The sequence below is a fragment of the Fukomys damarensis genome, unplaced genomic scaffold, assembly GCF_012274545.1.
Source record: "Fukomys damarensis isolate Sample0158 unplaced genomic scaffold, DMR_v1.0_HiC HiC_scaffold_10, whole genome shotgun sequence".
Taxonomy (NCBI): domain Eukaryota; kingdom Metazoa; phylum Chordata; class Mammalia; order Rodentia; family Bathyergidae; genus Fukomys; species Fukomys damarensis.
The window spans coordinates 30780744-30804477 of record NW_022900922.1 but is presented as its reverse complement, the minus strand read 5'-3'; the positions used below and the strand labels follow the sequence as shown (position 1 = coordinate 30804477).

General features: G+C 35.0%; 1 protein-coding gene across 1 annotated transcript in view; it reads right to left on the bottom strand.

Moving 5' to 3' along the window:
• Positions 1 to 23734, bottom strand: part of Ofcc1 (orofacial cleft 1 candidate 1) — a 539007-nt gene that overhangs the window by 185693 nt on the left and 329580 nt on the right. Inside the window, exons 13-14 of the mRNA XM_010623072.2 lie at positions 9983 to 10246; positions 7231 to 7441 (exon numbers count right to left, since the gene is read on the bottom strand). Coding sequence (XP_010621374.1) covers positions 7231 to 7441; positions 9983 to 10246 — 475 coding nt within the window. The remainder of the gene's footprint in view (positions 1 to 7230; positions 7442 to 9982; positions 10247 to 23734) is intronic.

Sequence of the window (23734 nt, the reverse complement as noted above, 5' to 3'; positions counted from 1 at the left end):
ATATATATATATAGTATGTGATACATAATGCAATGCAGATATTCCTAGACTTATGAGAGGTTCTGTCATATACACCCATCCTAAATTTAAATCCTAAGTTGAAATGCATTTAATATACACATGTGCTATCAAACCCAGCAACACTGCACACTGTAGAGTGCTGCTCATTTCCCTTAGTGACCATGTGACTGATTAGGAGCTGTGGTCCCACCCTGCTGCCCAGCATCATGAGAGAGGATTAGACCACTATCACCAGCCTAGGAAAAGATCAAAATTCAACCTTCAAAGAATTATTCTACTGAATGCAGCTCATTCTCATACCATCATAAAATTGCAAAAACAAAGTTCAAACCATTATAAATCAGAGAATACCTGTAATTAATAGTGGCTTCTTGTTTCTTCTTGTAGTTCATTGTGTTTATATTACAAGCATTCATGAGGAAGCTTTAGTTTTAAAAGAAGTTTTACCTCACCCAATATCCATTCATAAAAAGCCAACATCCAATGTATTCTGTCTGGGCTCCATCATGCTCTGACTGCTGGTTCTTCTACTACTTTTGCAGATTGATCCTTTGTAATTCCCTTCATGCTGTTCTTTCATCTCTCCCTTAAATAAGGTTTCCATTCCTTTCTTCACTACTAAACTAAGTCATTCCTGTGCCTTTCAGTTCTGTTGGAATGACACCAAAATGTTTGTTCTGAGCCTTAAATTCAGTTTTGTCAGCCACTGTCTTAATTCCCCCAACACTTTAAATTTAGTTTGACCAAACCAACTGGTTAACTTTTGTCTGAGACCTGTCTTTGGTATATTGCACTCTCTTACTGGAACCGCTGTTGTTCATGCTTCCTGGAGTGGTACCTATTGTCCAAGGAGAGCTGGGGACATACTCTAAAACCAAGTTTGTAGTACACTGCAATAGGTGTGAGAAATAGAGTCACATCACCCTGAGGAAAAACTAGAAAGGAAAAGGATCTGATGAAAATGTTCTAAGAGTAATTGCTTCTAATCTGCTCAGTATTCTAAAACTAGGTTAAAATGTCAGTAACACTGAAATATTACTTAAGTAAGATCCCACTTTCTCAAAAGTTAAAAAAAATAAGATTTTTTTTTTTAGCTCCATGCTTAATTCAGAAATTTTTTTTAAATGAAATGAAAGATATCTACGTTGCAAATGCACACATTTTATAAGGTTACACATAGTGGCTTCATGGATGAATTTTGAGCTTGATACTCAAACAATCAATGACATGCTTCCTATCCTTTGTATTTAATGAAATCATAATCATTCCATTTATATTTTTTGCTTTATCTATCTTAGGAAAATGATCTTCAACCATCAGAAAAGACAGATTTTTCTTCTCCTACATCTGAGATAGCCAATGTCTTAGTCCATTTTCTAGTGCTTTAACAGAATGTAAGTTAGGTAATTAATGCAGGAAAAGACCATTCCTTAAAGTTAGTTCGGAGGCTAGTCAGTCTTCGAGTCCTATCCTCTCAACACTAATCATACTGGGGGCCAAATTTTCACAGATGAATTCTGCAGGACATACAAAAACCACAGCACCCAGATTATGCAGAAGATATGCTACTGTTAAAGGAATCATTTTACAGAATGAGGGCATTGTAAACACTCATACTGAAAGGTCTGGCTAACTGGATTCAACAGAGACCTGGTGTAAAAGTCATTCTCCTACAGGGACAACTAAATGACACAACCACAGTGTGCACAGATGTTCTAAACCAAACTGCCCCAGGAAGAAATCTAGAATGGGATTGACTGTGGCACCTCTGGTCTCCGGCTGGGAGCTCCTTTTGTGGCTCACTCTGCTCTTCTCAGATTGACAATATCAGGTTTATTTGTTACCTCCACCCCATCCACACTTTCCCCTGAGCCACAGGAAGGATATTAACTCTCATAATATCTCCCCTCAGATATTTACACATAAAAATTTTAAGTCTAAGACACTAAATTTTAACAAAAATGGCTTAAAGTTACCTTTTCAGGGTAACTAGTTCTACTCATTATCCTCCACAACTAGAACACAATGTTAGTCGCCTCCTGTCTTCTCTGGCTACAAGGAATCTTATCCAAGTTCTGAACTGTGAGAAACAGTACACTCTGAGCAAGCTGATTTATAATTCGGGCATTTATAACCTAGTTTCAACATATATCACAATTCTGATTTATTTTCACAAATACCTAACTAAAACCATTGGCTTATAATTTGATATTTATGTATTCTGTGCATAAAATTTCAACATACTATTTCCAAGTACGCATTCATCTTAAAATGATACACCATTGTTTGGAAGGGGTAGTATGTCAGTAGTTGCTAAGTGGTAATCTTGGCATAGCCACAAGGAAGCAGATCAAGTAGATAAGGAAGCCCAGGACTTATAATGAATCTACCTTCTGGGGACGTGGGGATCCTAGGAGTTGAAACTGGCAGTCAGTAGAGTTTTACTTGGCCCAACAAGGTACAATATCCACAGTAACTAAAAAACTCCAGTCATCCTTTAAGCTTTAAGTTCATCACTCTCTATGAAGTGATGTGTTTCCACTTAATGGAACAAAACAGGAAGGCAGAAGTTTAGTGGAGTAGTGTAGGCCTTGGATCGGACCAAAGTGGCAGGATCCAGCACCCTTCTCCTGTGCTCTCAATGCAGCACTCTCAGTATTCTGAACATCTTCCCAGGTTGCACTCCACTGCTTAGTGGTTTCAGCTGGAATCCCCAGGTCCCTGCTGCTTCGTGAATGTATTCTCCTTCCTCCCCTTCTTCATCTTTTGGAACTTCGTGTCCATTTGCTCAGCACTCTCCTGGGTATTTCCATTTAGATGCATATAGAACAGAAACCTCATACCCAAAAGGAACAAAATCAAACAGGGTGATAGTTACATCTACCCACATCCAAAATTTAGGAATCATACTGTTTTAACCTTCACCACCCAAAGCCAATCAACCAACAGAGCTAGTTTATGTTCATATTCACTCTATTGCAACTCTTCAATACTCTATAAATTTACAAGTTTTTCTCCAGCTTCACTGCTACTTCTACCCTAATGGAGTCCCTCTTCTGTTGCTTACACTACTCTAAACTTTTCCTAACTAAACTATTTCTAGACATTCTCTTCCAAATAAGCCCTCCTGAAAAATTATCTGGTAGAAAATAGAAATTGAAATATGTCACTCTTTTTTGAGATCCTCCAGTGACTGCCCATTTCATACTGATTTCTGATCAGCCACATTAGATACCAAAAAAATGCAGAGAAGAGTCAGGAAAAATTATTCCTACCTTAGAATTTTATACATGGATTAATGACCTATTAAAGTGTGGGTGAAATATCAAAATTCTTTCTGACATACAAGAGCTCAGAAAGATCCAAACTCTAAATGAACTGCTAAAGATTTACTTCAGCAAGAAAAATGAAACCAAAATGAAGACATGCTACAATTCAAATATTACAAAGCACAGATATTGGTTGAATCTGTCAATGAATTAATCTTCTATTAAGAATAAAAAGAATACCTCTTAAACTTTTTTTTTTTTTTTTGGTATGGGGAATCAAACTCAGGACCTTGTGCTTGAAAGGCAGGAAGCAGATCCACTGAGCTAAATCCCCGGTCCTTATAGTTTATGTTTACTAAAAACATGAAACCAAAGCCAACAACAGTGAATGTAGGAGAGGGCATTCATTGTGCAAAGTACTTCAAAAGTCCTTGTCACATCAAGGAAGAGAATAGAATATGGAGCAAGCTTTGATTCTTTTAAGATAATGTGCAGTTAAATATGTAGATAAGAAAATAAAGGATGACCTCTGAAGTATTCAATGGAATCCATAGATTATAAACACCAAATGTTAAACAAAAATAAAGTTATTTTCGGTTGAAGAAAAATTCAAAGTAGAATTTTTAAGCAGCAAAGAAATAAGGTGGCAAAGAAGATGTCATTAATGATCACAAATACAGTAGTACAAAGAATAAAAAAAACCTTAAAGGTAAGGTGTAGTTTGAATTTTAAATATTTTCCAAAGGTCCATGTGTTAAGGCTTGGTCATCAGCATAGTGCTCTTGGGAGACAGTGGAAACTTTAGAAAGTGGAATCTAATGAGAGGATTTAAGCTACTAGAGGCCTCCTCTTGAGATTATGGGATTCCTTCCCCTCTCTCTCTCTTTTCATTTTCTAGCCATGAAGTGAGCTATTTTAGACCTCTACCCACTTCTGCCATGAATGGCCACCATAGGGCCAATGTAACAGGTCAATGGATCGCAGGTTGAAACCTTCTATATTGAATCAAAATAAGACAGTTCTGAGTTTATTGTCTCAGGAATTAGTTGCAGTAATGAAAAGTTGATTAACACACCTATTAAAAAACATATTATCTACTTGTCTTAAATTTTAAAAATTTAGTTATGCTACTAACTATTGTTTACCCAAACCATACAATGTATGAAGACTTATTAAAACAATAACTCAGGTAATAGTACTAATAGTGGAAGAAATGGAATATAAATTCAAAAGTTTTGATCAATAGACTATATCAATATTTTTAAATTCTCAAAAATATAACAATCATATATACATATGCATATAACAGATTTTAAATTAATTAAAATTTTAACACTTGATAAAATCTGAAGAAAACAGCAGTAAGAAATTAAAAATTTAAGAGAAGAGCTACACAAAAACAAAGCAAAAAAAAAAATCAGAAGATAGATTCAATAAGGCAATTGTAACAACTGCATATTTAAAGAACGTAAGAAAAAGCAAAATTCAAGCCCAACTAAAACAGAAAAGTAAACAAGACAAGAATTAACTTGTATTAAAATAAAAAAGGGAATATAATTAAATTATGGTGGCACTTCAAAATTATAATAATATTTTTGTGTATTAGAGATGCATAATACATCTACTGAAAAATATACAAAAGACAATGATTTCTCCAGGAAAAATAAGGAAAGTGAATACTAAGGGCAGGAGGCAAATTTTATTTTGAATAATATGAGTGTATTGCCTGTTCAATAAAATTTTTAACAGAAGTAAATAAAATTTGAAATTGAAAAGATAATATGATACTGTGACCAAGTTAATAAATTTCTAAAAAAGTAAATTAAAATTGAAAAATTAATAATAAAACATTCAGATAACAATCAAACATTGAATCTGAAAATAAGTGTTGCCCATGATTCATTTCACCTTAAGAAAAAGACACCAGAATTCTTACAGATCAATGACAAAAAAATTGACTCGAAAAATTGAACGAAGTAGAGAAACGGGCCCTCACAGAAGATAAAACCCAATGATTAACAAAAATATACTGTGAAAAAATACTCAAATTTACTTATTTAGGAAAATTCTAATTGAAATGCAGATACCATTTCTTCAAACTGCATTGGCAAATGTTAAAAGCCTGACAATAAAAAGCATTGCTGGGTGTGGTTCTAGGCGACAATTCCCACACAGCTCTCAGCACAGGGTTAGCAAAGTGCCACTGTGCTATCAGTTTCCAAAGTTACATGGTCCAGGGGTTCCTATCCCGGGCACTATCAGTCCGGTGAAATCTCACATTCTGCACAGGGAAGGGAGGGGCAGGAACAGCCAACACGAGGCCAAAGGTGCAGCTCAGAGGCACAGCAAATGCTTAGGCTGCCAGGGCTTCCCGGTTCCAACCCCAGGAAGGATAAAGAGGTAAAGAATCATGGCAGTCTGGCTTAAAATAGAATATAGCTAGGGCAACATACATGGTAAGAACAAATCAACCATATGATATTACACAAAATATTCTATAAAACAACAACATAAACAAGCTAGAAATAGGTAAAGAGAAAGATAATATCAAAGACAATGTTGACGGAAAATAAAAGTTGCAAAAGTGGATTGAAGTAGAATATATTTACATAAACTTTAAAACATTAATGATATTATGCATTGCTTATGATTACATATATATGAAGAAAATGTTTTAAAATATACATAGAGGGCCAGGAGCATGGCTCAGCTTTGCATGTGTGAGGCCCTGGGGATCAATCCCTACTTTCACACACACACACACACACACACACACTTGAACTAAGATGAATTTTCAAATAAAATATAAATGGAAAAGATCAATAGAGAGTCAGAGTCGGGAATGGAATCAGGGAGAGGGTCACAGAAGGCTTTCATTACATATAAAATGCAAATCTTTAACAGAAAACATAATGAAGCAGGTATGGCAAAGCAGTGACTGAGCACTGTGCAAGTTATGTTATTTTCCATAAATACAATTAAAATATTTGGCAATTTCAAAAAATAAATAAAGTGCTTACTACAGGGCTCGTCACTAGTAATATTCCCAGTGCAGGCATAATGCTGTTATGGCTATTACTGCAATAACTGCCACTGTGCCCCCTACTATGGCTAATTCTGTAATGTACCAATAAGGTATTCACCCTATTAAACAAACTGGTGAATCATTTTCTAAGGGAAATAATTATTTAGTACGAAAGATAATACTTGCAGGGCCAGGGATTTAGCTCAGTGCTTCGGTAGCCTGCCTTGCAAGCGCAAGGACCTGAGTTCAATTCCCGGCACCAAAAAAAAAAAAAAAAAAAAAAAAAAAAAAAAAAAAAAAAAAAACATAAATACTTGCTAATGTAACTCTTCTTTAAATTAAAACTTTTGTAAATTGAGTGTTTCAAAACTGTATTTTGGGCTGGGGATTTGGCTCACTGGTTCCACCACCTGCCTTGCAAGTGCAAGGGCCCAAGTTTGATCCTTAGTACCTAAGCAACAACAACAAAAAGAGTAAAACTCTATTTGCTTCTTAGTGCTTAATAAAGCCAATCATTAAAAAACAAAGGTCTATAAAATATACTCAATGGGCAACTTTTTCTCAGAATAGTTTATCTCTCGAGTTCATTTTTTGGTTACCACTGCCAAGAACATACAAGAAAGATTAAGATTTAGAAATAAGAACTAAAAGTATAAAATTACCCCCTCCCCACAAAAACAAAAATCACCTAAAAGTATTCTAGAGCAATAGGCTATGGAGAAGCTTATGTTTCGATAAAATATTTTTATATTTACTTATGTAATGGTGTGACGTGAAAACTAATTATCTTATTAACAGTCACATTCCTTGTAATGGCTCGGTATAGATGGTCTATTAGTAAAACAATTAATATTTCTTAGTTTTATTTAATATATAAGTACAATTTGAAATACCAGCAGTCGAATGTGAACTAACCATGAGAAGAGTGTAAGGCAGATTCAGCTCCATGCTCCGTTGACACAGGAATCTTTTCCTGGGTTGTTTTCCCTGAGAGGCCGGCTGGGTTGTCCGTATTTAATTTTGCTTTCTCTGCTTCAGCCACTAAACAGACGGAAAATTCAGGGGAGAGCCGAGTACAGTTTTCATGTACTTTTTGATCATCGAAATGCAAAGGAAGTTTGATTACCTGTTAAGAGATAAATGAGTTACTGAAATTTGTGAAAATATGACATGTATTGTTAGCTTTTCTCAGGAACAGTATGACAATTTGATAAATCTAAAGAGTAAATAATAATTTCAGTATTTCAGACTTTATAAGTTTCTGTTTGGTTATGTTAGAAAGAATTAATAAAATTTCTTTTTATTAATTAATTTATATATTTCCTCCAATTTTTGCTAGGTGCTCTATATGAGGAGTTTTGTTTTCATTTTTGTCTTAGTAACATTATTTGGGCAACATTTATACTGGGATGAGGTTAGTACATATTCATGCAGTATTTAGTATCTCCAACAAGTAATATTTTTAAGTCCAAAAAGAAATACCAAGATTGTAGTATCTAGTGGTGAGTAAATGGGTGCCTACTGTGCCCTTTTTCCACTTTACCTTAGTTAAAATTTTAGCAATAAACTGGTTCAGGGAGGACAATGAATGGCACAAGGAACAAAACACTCAGTAAAGTGGGGGAGTGAAAGGGAAAGATTCCTGGGAAAGTTGCTTGCTTAATTTTCCCTCTTAAATCCTTACACCTGTGCCCTCGGAGCAGCCTATGAGTTGCTTGCCAGCCACCTCCTCATGCTCAGGGTAGTTGGCCTGGGTTTGGTCCCTGACGACACACGAGAGACCACAGTGAAGCAAGGTGTCCTGGCTCTGCCACTACCTCTTTGACAATGGAAGCTTCCTCCAAGGGACAGACCCATAATCAGAATTTACTTGGGTTGCCTTGTTTCCTTTCATCTCTCCCACTTTTTCCATTCCATCATCTGCTCTGCCCTATTTTTCTCTAAGTCTGCACTGTACTTTTGTGCGCAACGCAGCATTTACTTGATCAGAAATTTTTTCATTTGAGAAAAGTCACATTGGGAAAATCTACATATGTTAGAATTTTCCATAAAAGAAAATGAAGTTTTCAGGTAAAATTTTTTTTATTTTCATCCTCATGAAAGAAAGCATCTACATTACTACTTACTGTGTCTTTGTATAATAGGAAAATCATGCATCTTATAACTTTATTTTTAGTTTGTGATGTTGAAGACTGAACCCAGGACTTCACTCTTAGAAAACAATGTACCAATGAGCTACACACCCAGCCCTTAAGGAAACCATATTTTGCATAATGCTATTATTTTATTAATAAGACTCCCTTCCTCCCTCATAAAATATACAGAAGGACAAAAGTACTAATAGTGTCTATCAAGAATGTTAATGGGCAATTACGTCCATCTGGAATGGCAAAGGACTGCCAAGCCCTTCAGATAATTCATAACATTAGGTGTTTTTTTTCCACAAAGATTATTTTTAAATAAATCAGAAGAAAAAGGAAAATTTTAGTCTTCAAATTCAAGTAGATTTTGATCGAATCAAATTCTAATGCTGTTTCACAAAGAACAATTTTATCTTGTAAATGTTAATCCTCGCTTCTTGATTTGATTTTAAATATAAAAAGGCTTTATGATTAGTACCAGGATTGCATGCATTGTCTTTTATAAAACAAAGTATTTATTTCGCCATATCTTATAAAGTACTGAATTTTAAGTAACAATTAGTGAAAGGGTTAGCTAAAAGTTATGTATTTCATATTCATTATACTAAAATTTACTTTCTTTTATGCCTTAATTTTTAAATTTAAGATAGATGGCTGAATGGATGGATGGATAAAAAATAAAATGTGTAAGCAAGAAAGAACGATTCATGGTATTTTATGATAAAGGCAACATGAAAAAATAAACCAGGAACACCTTTGAACATACAGAATAAAATCAAACTCCAAATGTGTTTGAGTGTTTCATACTGTACATATACTGCCATTTTCTTTTCTGGATCCTCAATGGTGTTTGCTTAGAAGGAATTTAGGTGAAATCATTTCTGTTAAAAGATTGATGAGAAGATAGAATGCCAAATATATACAAATAAATGGAGTAGGCCCAACTTAGTGTGCTTTAAAGACCTGAGGTAGACCAAAAGCAAGCACACTTTGATGTGGCAAGGCCGAGGGAGGGTGCTTTGTGATGCTCCTCAAGTCCTGTGGAAATGTGGGTCATGGGTTATTGTTTTGTGAACCTATGTCTGTCTCCTCAGAGAGATGGCGAGAGTCCAGAGGGTAGAGGTCTTAGCTCTTCTATATACTGGAGCAGGAAGTGCCCAAGAAACAACAGCAGTTGGTAAGCAACTTTGGTACTATCAATACCAGGCCGAGATGAATTTGCAGATTACAGACTGGAGAAATAGATCGTGAGCTCTGAACTAGGGGCCGGAGGTGGCAGTTCTAGCCCATCTACAACCCAGAAAACTGTATTATCTTTAATTTAACTATTAACTCTAGAATTTTTTTCCTTACTTCTATGCATAAATTTAACCTACATTATCAGAAACCAGCACTAAGATGTAATTACTCTTGCCATTTTGTGAAACTTATCCAAAATTTCAGTTGCATGGAAGTTGAAGGCTAGAAAGAAGCAGCTGTGGAAAAAAATTTATAATCTTTTCCACTTACAAAAACATATTACAAACCTGAAAATAGAGATTGCACAGCCAGTGGTCCAAGTCCAAGCAAATCAAATCTTCAATTTTCCTGAAACTGCTAAGTTTCTTTTCATAATGTCCTCGGAGAATGGGACTTTTGAATTTTCCCTCCACAATATCAAAGTTGTTATCACACACAGGAAAGACTGCCCAGCCCACAGCCTGGTCAAGGCAAGCACACGTCCCACGAAGGAGAAACAGTTCAAAGAGGAAAGCCATGCCAGGTTTCACATCTTTCCTTTGAGGGAATCCCTAGAGAGATATTAAGACAAGGGAATATTGGGGTACTTGTACTTTTAGAAACACACTGTATTAGGTGATGCCTATAGACAATTTAGAAAGTTTTTCTGCTCTCTGTTGTTGGCCCTTGAAAACTCACCATTGTGTGAATTTACATAAATAACCCTTCTAGCTCCAGATACTTAAATAAGACTTCCAGCCGCAGTGACTCAAATAAGACAAATTTATTCCTGACACTTCAAGATTCTACACTCTATGAGCCTTAGATATCAAGGATATAATATGTTTGTTAACATGGCCTTCTGCGTTTTCAGTCCTTTGTCTGAGCTGATACATCTATTGTTGCTATAAATGTTTGAATGTTTCTCCTCCATAGTTCATGTGCTGGAAACTCAAACCTGGAATTCATATATTAATGGTATAGGAGGAAAAGCCTTTGGAAAGTAATTAGAATTGGGTGAGGTCATCGGGGAAGGTCCCCAGGATGGCAGTAGTGGGGTGACTTTATAGGAAGCAGAAGAAAGAATACAGCCAGCACATATGCTCTGTCCTGCTATGTGATGCTCTCCACCATGTTAGGACATAGCAGGAAGGCCAGCACCAGATGCCAGTGTCATGTTCTTTAACTTCTCAGCATCCAGAACCAGTTAACTTCTCTTGTTTTTAAATTATAATGTCTCACATATTACAACTTAACAGAAAAAAAAAAGACTACAACTATTTCTGTATTCATTACAGTCACTTACAGACTTATCATTCATGTTTGCATCAATCTGTTCAGCCAAAGTGCTTTGCATGAATAAGTGCCTTATGAAAAGTAAATGAACTCACTTCTATACTCCAGAAAAACTAATCCTAATGGTCACTTGAAGAAAAAAAGAGTCCTACTTAACTTTGTGACTACTCTGTTTATTTCAGTTGACACTGTAATGCACATTACTGTATGTGCAATTTGTCAGTGATAAATAAATAACACTATGTATAGACAAGAGAAATTCTTAGATTGACCAAGCCATTATTCCAATGCCCAGATGTAGAGATGGAGCCAATTCTTCAGCCTTTTAAAAAATCTAGGAAAATGCAAAGAATCAGTAATCTTTTTTAAAATCAGAGGCTGCACCCTCTTTTTAAGTTTTTGTGTAAATAATTTTAAATGGACAAAGATAGGGACTTTCTAAGACTCTATTCCAATATGTTTATCCAAAAGTGTGTGAATATATTTTGTATGATTTACGTAAATATCTCAAGACTCAGTTTAAGAATAAAATGAAACAGAGGCATCTGTTGAAAACTCCCATAACCCTGTGGCAGCTGCTATTAAACCATTAACAGGATCAGGTTTCATTTAAACCAGATTTACCATTTTCTACAACAGCCCATGGGAAAGCTAAAAACATTAGGCACAAATTACTGACAAAAGAGATCCTTAATCAAGCCGTACTTTTCATTTGGCTAGTTGGCTGTGAGTAACATTTGTGATAAGAGAATCAAAACTGAATGAGGAGGAGAAAGAGAAATGGAGTCAGAAACCTCTCTGGGCCATCATTTAAAAATAAAACTGACCTGATGCTAATAACAATAAGTTTATCTATTTTTTCTCTGCATTTAAAAGTGAAAACTAGTTCTCTTCTTGCACTAATCTGGTCTTGTTCAGCAATACATTCAGAGTAGAAGAATGTGGTGAGTAGTGAAAATTCTATTAATTTTGTTGTGGTGTTGGGCAAGCAACTTTTCACTTTGTATTTATATTTGTATTTAAGTTTTTACTTTTGTATTTAAGTTGTATTTGAGTTCCCTTTAAAAAAATAAGGGTTATAAGTATTTTCCTCATAGAGTGGACATAATTATTAACTTAGTAAATGTAAAAATGCAAAATGAGTATTATAATTATTTATTTTTTTTAGGATTTCATCTCCACTACTAAGATGACTTAAACAATAATACATTTTAATAAAAAAGAACATTCACAGTGAAAATATGTCTGCAGAAATGAAAAACACTACGACAAGAAATAGTTCAAGGCTACCAAGCATGACCTATGAATATCATGTAGCACTGGGTCACTTGTAGTAATGCAAATAAAGAATCTGACTTCCATCTAGTCTACAAAATAGGAGAGTCTCATGCAACTACCCTGATGAATAACTCCTAAAAGAAGTAAGTAAATGAACTAGATGAAACCTTGTCACTGATACTGACTGAAAAGGAAGATAGGAACCATAAATTACTAAGTAAAGAAATTCATCTGACAAGAGCTGACTCTTCTTATTTATTATTTTAGTGCCTCTCCCATGCTGTCTATTGTAGGAGAGATCTTTTGCCCTGTAATGTGTAGCTTGGGACTCATTCTTTTTCTCTTTGGCAAGAAAGATCACTAAGTTTTATTGTACCTCTCTCAGAGGATATTTTCCACAAACTTGAATATATGTACAGTTGTCCAGTGTGGAACATTTATGAGTATTGTTCAGAACATTTGTAATTTGAAATTATATATTTTAAATGGAATAAATGCATGAGTCTCCCTATTACCAGCTATCAATGCCAACTCACCATAAAAGTTAGTAGTTGAAAGTCATAATATTCTTACAGTATCTTTATTTCCTGAGTACCATGAAGAGCATTCCCTTAGACAAAGTAGATGAACTACACAGCTGAATTCTACTGCATGACTTCAGGAAGACACATTTTTATCTTCCATACAGAAGAAGGCACATGTGCTTCTACATGTGGAGAACAAGTGAAATCCAAGAAACAAATGAGAAATTTGAAGACCAATTGCTGAGTGGATGATTAGAAGGAAAGCAAAAATTCGACTGACTTGATCACCAAATTATTTAAATTAAAGCATTCCAAGAAGTCTATGAAAAATTATGCAAGATAATGAAAATGCATATTCATGAAAGTGTTCATTTTTATGTACATTCTGAATTTTTGAAGTGATTGTGGTTTTCATTATCAGAAAAAAATTCAAGTAATTTTTGAAGTACTTGGAGATGAAAAGTCCTAGAATGACATCAGCAGAGCCTGATGAATAACTCTGATCAGAAGGCTGATGGAAACGCACAGTAAAGGCAAGGCTCATGACATTTCAATGGGGAACAACAGTAACATTGGAACATGGACTACAGACTGTGTACTACACTATAGGAGAAAATTTGACTACATTTTGTCCAGGTCCTTAGGCTTTATAGGACATTGACATTAAGGGCAGCAAACTAATTAATCTGATGGAGAAAATTTCAAGACAATCAAAAATTCAGGTTGTGGCATGGATACTGCTGGCTGCATTTCATCAGGTTTACAGTTAGAATATGGGGCAAAAAAGCAAAGCAGAAATTTTTAAAAGTTAAATTTTGGCTTAGAAGAAACTATGTGTAAAGTTGGAGTATATATGGTTGCTGAAAAGAATAACACCACTAAAAAGGAATAAAATACTTTGTACAGGGATAAGAAGACAGATGCCTTGAGGGCATCTCAGGAACCAGCAAGATGCCAATCAAGGCAAGCTCAAGGGTGTAAAGGTGTCAACTGTTCTTCAGAGAAGAGTCCCTGGGATGCCAACTCAAGAAAAGCATCCCAGGGATCTGGTTCCCTGGAGATTCATTTCACTGTGCTCAGCCACCCTGAAACTTAGAGGTCACTGGTTCAGGCCAATGATCATGTAAACACTCTTTCATTACTTACTCACCAGAGCATTTATTTTTGATGCTAAAGCCTCCAAAACTGTCTTGTCTTCTCTTCTGCCACAGTGACAAACAACACTCCAAATGACTATCCATCAACCCAACTTTGATTTAGGATTAGAATGGATAGACTTCTTCTGTCTTGAAGTATGTATGTGGTATGCGGATAATAGACTACTATGTTCTATTAAGCCACTGAGATGTTGAAGGGTTTTGCTACTATTTTTGTTGTTGTTTCCATAGTATAACCAAGCATATGTTTACTGATATTCTGCCCTTTCCCTATATTTACTCAGATCTAGTCTTAATCCTAGAAACAGGATTATTGCGTCCAATACCCATAAGTAGGTAAGAGCAAAGATTTAGTGGTTCCTTGTCAACATCAGCATTAAAGCCAATAGAAGAGAAATATGCAAATAATCACATAATCATAGGGGACTTAGCAGACAAAAATAATGTTAGAAAATGCTCATTTTGCTTATCTGAAGCCTATAATTGTGCCCTTGGATCTTGTCTTGGTTGCAATTCTTCTAAATGTATTTTAAATGCTTCTGCTGGTTGTTATATATATAGTATATAGGACACCTCAATCCAAATTGGTCATTCATGCCTTATTTAATTACTTTTCTCATTGAAATTGGAAGATATATATCCTAGAAACTGAAAGTAGGGGCTTTGGCATCTGACAAGCATCAAATCAAATTGGTGGGGCATGGTGCAAACATGACAAATAAAGAGAAAAGGAGATAAACTAAATAGTACCTTCTAGATCTAACATTCTATAGGCCATAAGCATAATAAAGGATGTAAGTCAAAATATTTAATCTACTTTAGAAATAAAATGCTCTTTTGGAGACAGATAACTTAGAACAGAAAAATGGGAATTGATGCTATAGAACAGGGTAATTTAGATTATCCTCTGAGAGTTTTATACTACCATTATTTTCTTTTCCATTCTCCCAGCCAAGACAAATGAATAGGCAAATTAACTCTCATCTCCAGTCTATCTAGTATAGGATAAAAGAGAGTAATTATTCTTGAAAATTTATCTTGGCCTAGAGACCAAGGACAGGGTTGAAACAACTATAACTCTCATAGATTCTGAACAGGAGGAAACTTTTACTCCCCACACCACTGGAAAACTAGTGTTCTCTTGTGTCAGATATAGCAGTTTCAGTTATGTGCATTAGAAAATTAAAAAGGTTTTAAATTCCTTAATCATAAATATGGGTACAATATCAATCATTAGCATTTATTCACTAAATGAAGGCACTTTTCAAAGCATTACATCCTTACTTTCATGAAGTACATTGTATTATGGACCTCATTTCACAAATGCCACAACTGAAGCAAAAAGAGGCTTGGCCCAAATTCACATAAAAACATGTAGAAGTTGGAACTGAAATCTGAACTTAGGCAATCTGATTCAAACCCCTATTCATGCTATGCTTCCTGAACACAGGAGCAACCAGTGTTAAGACCTTGTATGGCATTCACGGTAAAGGCCTCAAGGTTATTCTACTCTATCCTGTTGACTGAGTTCTCCAAACTGAAGAACCTGGACTGCTCCTCCAGATATTTCTCTGTATCTATGACTATTCTAAATCAATCAATTTGGGTTCAGGCATCTAATACAGACCAGAACCAAAAAAAAAAAAATGCCCAATATAACTCAGAATCCTTAAATAATGTTTTTGCAAAAGGCTAAATTTATCAATTCACAAATTAGTAATTCTGAATTGAAGATTTCCTTAAATGAAAGTCACAATTCTATGATCTCTTAAACCTAAAGTCACTGCAGCTATTTTTATGATTTTTCCCACAACTAATTTAATTATTCAAGAAATATCAACATCAGACTCTGTTCTTAAGAGCCTATACTAGCAGTCTCAAAAAGATTAGTTTTTGTAAAAATTACCCAATAACGGTGTTTATTAACAATGCAGAGTTCCATGGCTCATATTTACATTTGAATCAGTAAGCCTAAAATTTAGAACTCTGAATTTGACTGGTGTGCTGAGGTAAACCATGACTCAAGAGACCACACTTTCAATAGTGAATCAAGAGGCCCTTCAGCCTACACTTCAAGAATCCTCAATGTGGATATAAAGTTAAGTAAAACAAGATTGTGTACCTTTTACCATGTATAATTAACATCTACTTGTTAGAACAACTACATCGCTGTCTAAAGTTTGAATGAGTCATACTTGAATCACTACTGACTACACAATATGACCTTTCCACCATTTTCCAACAAACATGACTAAAATGAAGAGGAAACCATATGCCATATCTTCTCATTGTGTCACAATTCCATTACTGTTCTCAATCACAGTGTGTCATAACATCTCTTCATGTGCTACTTAAATGCTCAACTAAGAATATTTCACTCTAGAGATGAAAAAAGTCCAATCAAATATTTTAATTTAGAAAATTTAGTTCTGGGATTCTCAACCTACTTTTTTTTTTCCTTTTTTTTCTGACTGTGAAAACAAAAAGTTGAGTCTTCTTTTCAGTTTCTCCTTGTTAGACAAAAGACAGATCTTCCCTTTCATTGTCCCTGAGAGTTGAACACATTGGGGAAAAATTGGGCACAGCCCATTACTTTTACAAACCCCAGTGAGTGAGCCTCAATGCACAAAAAGATGGAGTTTCTGAACATCTGCAGGCTGATTATATAAAAGACCAACAAATTAACCACAAATGATTTTATAAGGAACATGCAAATATATTACTTGGAAAGGAGAAACAATTTTGGCAATAATTGCTAATCGACACTTTCCCTTTGGGCAGCCTGTATGCATCAAAGACATCTAGTGATTAAGTAAATGCCTTGCAATATTTTGTATTTTACAAAGCTCTTACATGTATATTATTATGTTTGACCTGCATATCACTTTATGATATTGTTGACATTAGCTATTTTATAGGTGACTGAAAACAAAATGTTTCAAGAAGGAAATGACTTTCTCATTTCCCTAGCTGCTAAAATGATGACTGGACTATATCAAAAGCCATATCCACTTTGTTGCTTCTCTGGGATCACTTACTCATTTACACATATTTATTAAATGCCCATTTTCTTTACTTGAGCACTATTCTTGACACTGAACATAACAGGCTTCCTGCTCTCAGTGAACTATGGACAAGTGGGGAAGAGATAAGCCATAAATGCCTAAGACTTTACCAATAGTGATAAATACTTAACCCAGCTGATATTCAAATAATAAAAATAGATAAGGATATATACAAAAAAATAGAGAAGAGAGACATTCTGCTTTTTAAAACATCTAAGAGAGAAACCCTTACCCTGAGACACATCTGAAGAAGCAATCTACTAGGCAGGAAGCAGCCATTCATCCAGTGGACCTTCAGCAAGAATGAGCTCAGAGTGTGCAGAGAAAGAAAGTGAGGTAGGCATGACATATACAAGCAGAAAATTTAAAAGAAATAAAATTAGAAAATGGGATAAAGGCCAGACACATAATGTTTAAAGGCTGAAGTAAGAAATGTGGATTTTGTTCTAACTGCAATAAAGATCCTAACACAATGGACCATATAAAGCAGGGGCTTGATTTGGTCTGATTTGTAGTTTACTAGATTGACCTTTATTGGTCCTTGAATTTAGTAATGTTTTTGTTTGAAAATAAATCCTTTTTCGGCCACCACTATAAGCTTTGAGAGCCTCATCAGTTCAAAGTCTCATTGTCTACTGCTTAGTATGAATCAGATAGATGGGAAAAGATAGCCAGGCCTCTCCTTTGCAATTAACAGGCTGTACAACCTTGGAGAAATTCTTTGCCCTACTCAGTCCTTCGTGACTGAATTCAGTGTTCATATGAGAATTAATGCCTTAAAAGTAATTGTACAGCATTTTGTATAGATGTCAAAATATTAAAACATATTCCCTCTGAATGTGAGTGAGTTCAAATATAGAAGCAAGTTCCTCCCCTTTAGAGAATTCAAAATGATTTGATTGTTGAATTGCATGCCAAGTGAACAAGAACTACTATTTTGTAACTAGGGCATTCTTAACTCAGAACGCATCGGATGTGAACAGATGCAGAGAACAGACACAAAGGACAAAGATGGATTTGTGGCAGTTTGAAAGCACTCCCAATAAAACAAAGAATGTGAATCTACATAAAACACCAAGGATTTTTTTTTTTTAATTCAAATTGGGCCATGAACGTGGCTCTGCAGTGGAGTGTGTGCTTAGCATGCATGAAGCCCTGGGTTCATTCCCCAGCACAAAGGAAAAAACACATTCAAGTAAATGGCAATTAGTAGCTGTCTATTTGTATTTGAAGACCTTGATGTGACCCTGGAATTCTTCAATTTGTTTACCAATTTTAACAAATATGTACTGACTGAGACAGCTGCATTCCTAGGTGCTAACAATATAGCAACAAGCAAAACAACCGAAGTCCCTGCTCTCATGAAGCCCACTTCCAGTTGCTACCAAATATTAAGTGAGCGGTTGCTAATATCACATAATAGGACAGCATCCTTCCCAAATGTTAGTTGCAATACATGATATAGAGCCTGTGTTATGGCTTAGATCTAGAATGTCCCCCCAAAACCCTCATGCAATCAGAAGTGGGGTTTTCGGAAGGTAACTGGTTCACAAGGATGCTATACTCATCAGTTAATTCATCCATTAATGAATTTAGTAGTTGGGTGTGCTGCTAGGAGGAGAGACCTGGTTAGAGGTGGGTACTGGGGAAGTGACCTCAAAATGTCTCTCTCCTTCCTGAGCTCCTCACTTCTCTCTTCACTTTCTGGCTGCCATTATTTGAGCAGCTTTCCTTCCTACCTGGGCCTTCCGCAATGCTATTTCTTGATTAAGCCCGAAAACCATGTACTAAAACCTCTAAAAACCATGAGCCAAAACAAATCTCTTCTCCTTTAAACTGTGGGCATTATGTCCCAGTGGTAAGAAAGTGCAATGAACACATTTTCTTAGAGAAAAGAATCAAGAAAGAATTAACTCAGACTTCTTAAAGGGACATTTTGAAGGGCCAGAGAAATCTAAACTACAGAGGAAAGCAGAAAACTTTCTCATGAAGGGTTACCACTGCAACAATAACAATAATTAGAACTACCAGTTATCCCCTCCTTGCCACTCACTATGCTTAGCAGTTTGCGTATCATAATGCTTTATGCCAACAAAATGCCTATGAAGTAGGTGTTAGATTCCTGGTTTATAGATGGAGGACTGGGGCTAAGGAGTTTAAATGTTTTTCCTAAAATGGTGAATGCTAATAAAATTAGGATTCTAGTAGTCTCAGTATAAAGATGTGCTCTTAACTAGTGTTACGTTTTGGCCAAGTTTTCATTTTGGTGAGGGTAAGGCAGAAAGAGATGGGTGGCCCTGTACTTGATTGGAACAACCACTTTGTGGTAGAAAAATGACTTGGGGAGTAAGAAGTGACCATTGCTGAGTAGAACACCCAACTTCCACTCATGCCATTCAGAACAAGCCATTGCCCCCAAAGTTCTCCTGGCAGGCAAAGTGACGATTTCAGAAATGAAAAAGGGTTTTCTTCCACCTGATATAATGGAGAACTTTCTAAAGCTGTACAATGTAATATAATCCACAGCTCTCTATTATTAATGGCAATAACCAATAATCAATAAAAGCAATCATGCTCAGACCCAAGATTTCCTAACACCACTCCTTCCTATGAGTTATTAAAATCATTTCAATTCTTAGATATTAAATGTCATACAGAAAATAACCTCCTGCAAAACTTTAAGTTCATCATATTTTAAGAATTAATACTTTAGGTCATTTTAATCAGTTTCTGATATATGCAGTTTTCAGAAAGCACTTCAGGGAAGAACATTGTGGTGATGACTAATAATGACAAGAATATGAACTATATTCTTCATATACATATTGGAACCGGAGCATTACTGAACTACTTTACCATCTTAAGTATTTAGGAAGCTTTAAATAAAAAATAATTTGCCTACTCCGTTGAAATTGAGCATATTTTTTCAGACATAAAACTTCAAACTTATTAATTTCATGGCTATATTTTAAAATGAGAGCCAGTACCAGCCAGATGACTACATGATGAGTGTCTTAAAATTTCAAGAAAAGGCACTAAATTTTTCACAGTATTTGTGTTTCATTCTCGGTGTAATAAAAATATGCCACTCTTTTAATAATGAATAATAGATTCTCAGTTTGATTTACATGCATGGATTAAATGTCATGTTTGAAAAGTTGCTGTTTTATTCATATTGGATTTCCCTCCAGTGAAACAAAAATGGCGTCCATTTCCTACTGTAATAATGGTAGCTTGTCACACTGATATATAAATATTAACTGGTTGTTAGAATTTTTAAAATTCTAAACATCCATGAAATAGTCTGATAGGAAAGTGAGTTTAAGTCAGGGTTGTCTCTGGAGTGTTTGAGGTGCCTGTGTGTAACCTACAATTGTCCAAAACCTCTTGCAATAAATGTGGCTATTCCAATGTAATCAGGGGAGCCAGGTCTCACAAATTAAGCTTCCTTAAGTGATGCCAGAGGTTGAGGGCACATGACTAAAGGAAGTTTGATTGCTTATGAGAGCAATGGTAAGTCATGAAATGTTATTAACAGAGAAATGATGCCTACCTCATTTTACTTAATGATGATCCTGAAGTATTACTGATACTGCTGGGTTAATGGAATGGCTTTTTTCGACTTAGAAAAGAAGAGTTGAACACTGAAAATTATAAGGCAAGGGTTTTGTTCCAAGCATCACCCCAATAAGCTATAGGATCTTGAGTAACGTGTACTATTTCTCCAAAGTGCAGCTTCTTATATGTAAAATATTAATGTTCACCCTTCAATATTTCTTTTGAGGTTAAGTGACATAATGGCAGTGAAAGTAGCAAACTCTACCTCTTCAATGTGCTTTAAAGGTACTTTACAGGTTTTAGAAAGGAAGGAGTTAAGATATCAAAATATAAAGTGTTCCCAATTTCTCATGTATCTTTTGAAGCAATATAATGATAGGTATGTTATAAAAAGAAATAACAATATACTTAAAAACTTCATTTAAGGAATATATTTTGGTGGGGTTTTTAGAGTTGGATTGTTTTTACTTAAAAATTATTTTAAACCTTAAATATGCCAGGCTCTGAGCTGTGCTGTGGCATTACTCTGGATCACTGCCCTACTGGTGCTAACAAAGTAAGATCAATGAGACAGAGTTCTTATAGGAGAAATGCCAGAGGCACAGGGAGACTATGTAGTTATTCCACATTCCATCACTAAGTAAATTTTTGAACCAGAATTCAAATCAGGTTGTAGACCAACACTATATTTCTTGCTACTATGTCTTGGTCTCCAATATTTATTCTTTATATTCTAATGAAGATGATCAAACATTTTACAATATCATTTCCAAAAGATTTTTTTAGCAATTTAAATGTATTTCATTCCACTTGACCAAAGAAAAAGCCTCATCTGTTCAGAAATGAGTAAAGAGATCTTCTTAATAGTAGGAGACTAACAAATGCCTGCTCACCGAGATTGTGTGATTGGAAGCCTATGTCTTCACACTCTCTTCTGGGAGGGGGAGATTCCTGTTCCTATGTCTCTGCTGTGGAGTTTGCTTTGAAATACAAATTACCCATCTTAGGGCATCTGCTTATGTTTTCCTTAAGGAATCTTTAAGATTACCACAATTTCGCGTAAGTAAAATCACATTTTTCCTTTAAACTAGTTCACACATTGACATGTGATCAAAAAAAAAGATATGCTTAGCAAATAAAGTAGGGTTAAATATCATCAAATTCAAGCAATTCTACTACTCCCTGCCACACACACACACACACACACACACACACACACACACACGCACTTTAGTTGACACAGACTCTCAGTCCTTGACATGGTTTCATTTTCTTTGGGATATGGGGTAATGTGAAAAATGAAATATGTAACCCTAAATTGAAGGAAATCATGGTCTTAATGGAATTATTAGAGAAATTGTTCCAGAATGCTACATTCCTCCAGAAATAATAACCCTGTAATGTCAGCAAATTTGGAGTCAGCATGGGTTACCTGCTACATACTGAAGGGCCTGGTCATGTTCATTAGAGCTGCCCGAGGCTTAGCCAAACTTGAGTACATGACCTTTAAGAAATTTTTAAAATTCATTAATCAATGTTCTTTGCCTGAATTTTGCTTGTTTTGCTTCTTTAACCTATTATTTGCATTTCTTAAAAAAAAGTTGGCCAATTCCTGTGGCCAATGATTATGAGAATAGCAAGTATAACGGTTCTAGCTAATAATTAATAGAAGGTTCTTTCAGCTTAGATACCTTTGCCAAAGTTCAATAAAAATATTTTAAAATATCACCCCAAAGCAATGTTAATACAAGATAATCACTGATAAGATAATAGTGACCACAATTCTTTTTCTTATTTTATGGAAAAGTAAAACAAAATTTCATAACAAAATGAAAAGGGAATAACAATAGTACACTATGCATGGCCTTCAGAGCAGTTACAATTCTTAATTCATATGTAATTTTAAAGTTTTCAAAATTAACACATTTCTCTTTTAATTTTTCATAAGGCACTAAAATATATATGTATTTATTCACATTAAAGTATTAGAAATCAAGTAAAATTGGAGAAAAAGTAAAATTTTTCACCAAACTTCCAAAGGATTTGTAAAAGTTTCCTAATTTAATGTTTCCATTACTAATGTCTTCCATAACTTTTCATCTTACTAATTATTAAAAAATGAATTCTCACACATACAGGAGTAATTTACAGCATGGATTTCCAAACAGTGATGTGTATGTCTTGTGATATACCCTAATCCCAACACTCAACTTTGAGTTTCCATTGAGTTAACTGGAGAAATAATCATTTAACTATACAAATTATGTAATCATGTATTTTTTTTCTTTTTTCTACTTAAATGGTCTGAATTATCTAATACTTTATTAAAATGCAATGAAAAGACATATTATTTAGTATTCCTTTGTAAATTTATAAAACATCTGAAACATACACATTTTAAGAAAAGAATACAAAGATATCATTAGTTCTTGTATTTTCCCTTGTTCTTGAAAGATATTGTTTGTTAGTTTTTTTGGCAAGCTTCTACTAAGGGCATATTTGTTAAGAGAGAGTTAAATTGTTTACCCCAAAAGAAGTTAAGTTGTAATTCTAAACCCTAGTACCTTAGAATGCGATCTTACTTGGAAATAAGACATTTTTTGACTAAACCAAATTAAGACGTTGTTATTAGAAGTGAATCCTAGTCCAATGTGAAAAGTGTCCTTACAAAAAAGAGAAATTTGGACACAGAGAAACACACACACATAAGGAATATGGTGAAAAGGCAGGAGGTAAATGCCAAATGGAGATGAAGATGATAGTGGTACCTGTACAAACCAAGAAACCCCCAGAGCTACCAGAGCCTACAAGAAACAAAGTCCTAGAACATTCCCAATGGGCATGGTGCTGCATGCACCTGGATTTCACACTTCTGGCCTCTACGACAACTGTGAGACAATAAAGTTGTTATTTCAAGCCACCAAGTTTATAATGCTTTCTCCTGGCTATCCTAGGAAACTAATATAATATTCTTATTAAAAATGTTTATATTTGGTAACAACACCTCTTCCCCAATATTTAGATGGTACGTTAGGGGAGTGGGTTTTTTAATTTCCTCTCAAAACTTTAAATATATTGTGTGGGGCCGGGGATTTAGCTCAGTGGTTCGGTGGCCTGCCTTGAAAGTACAAGGACCTGAGTTCAATCCCCGGTACCAAAAAAAAAAAAAAAAAAAAAAAAAA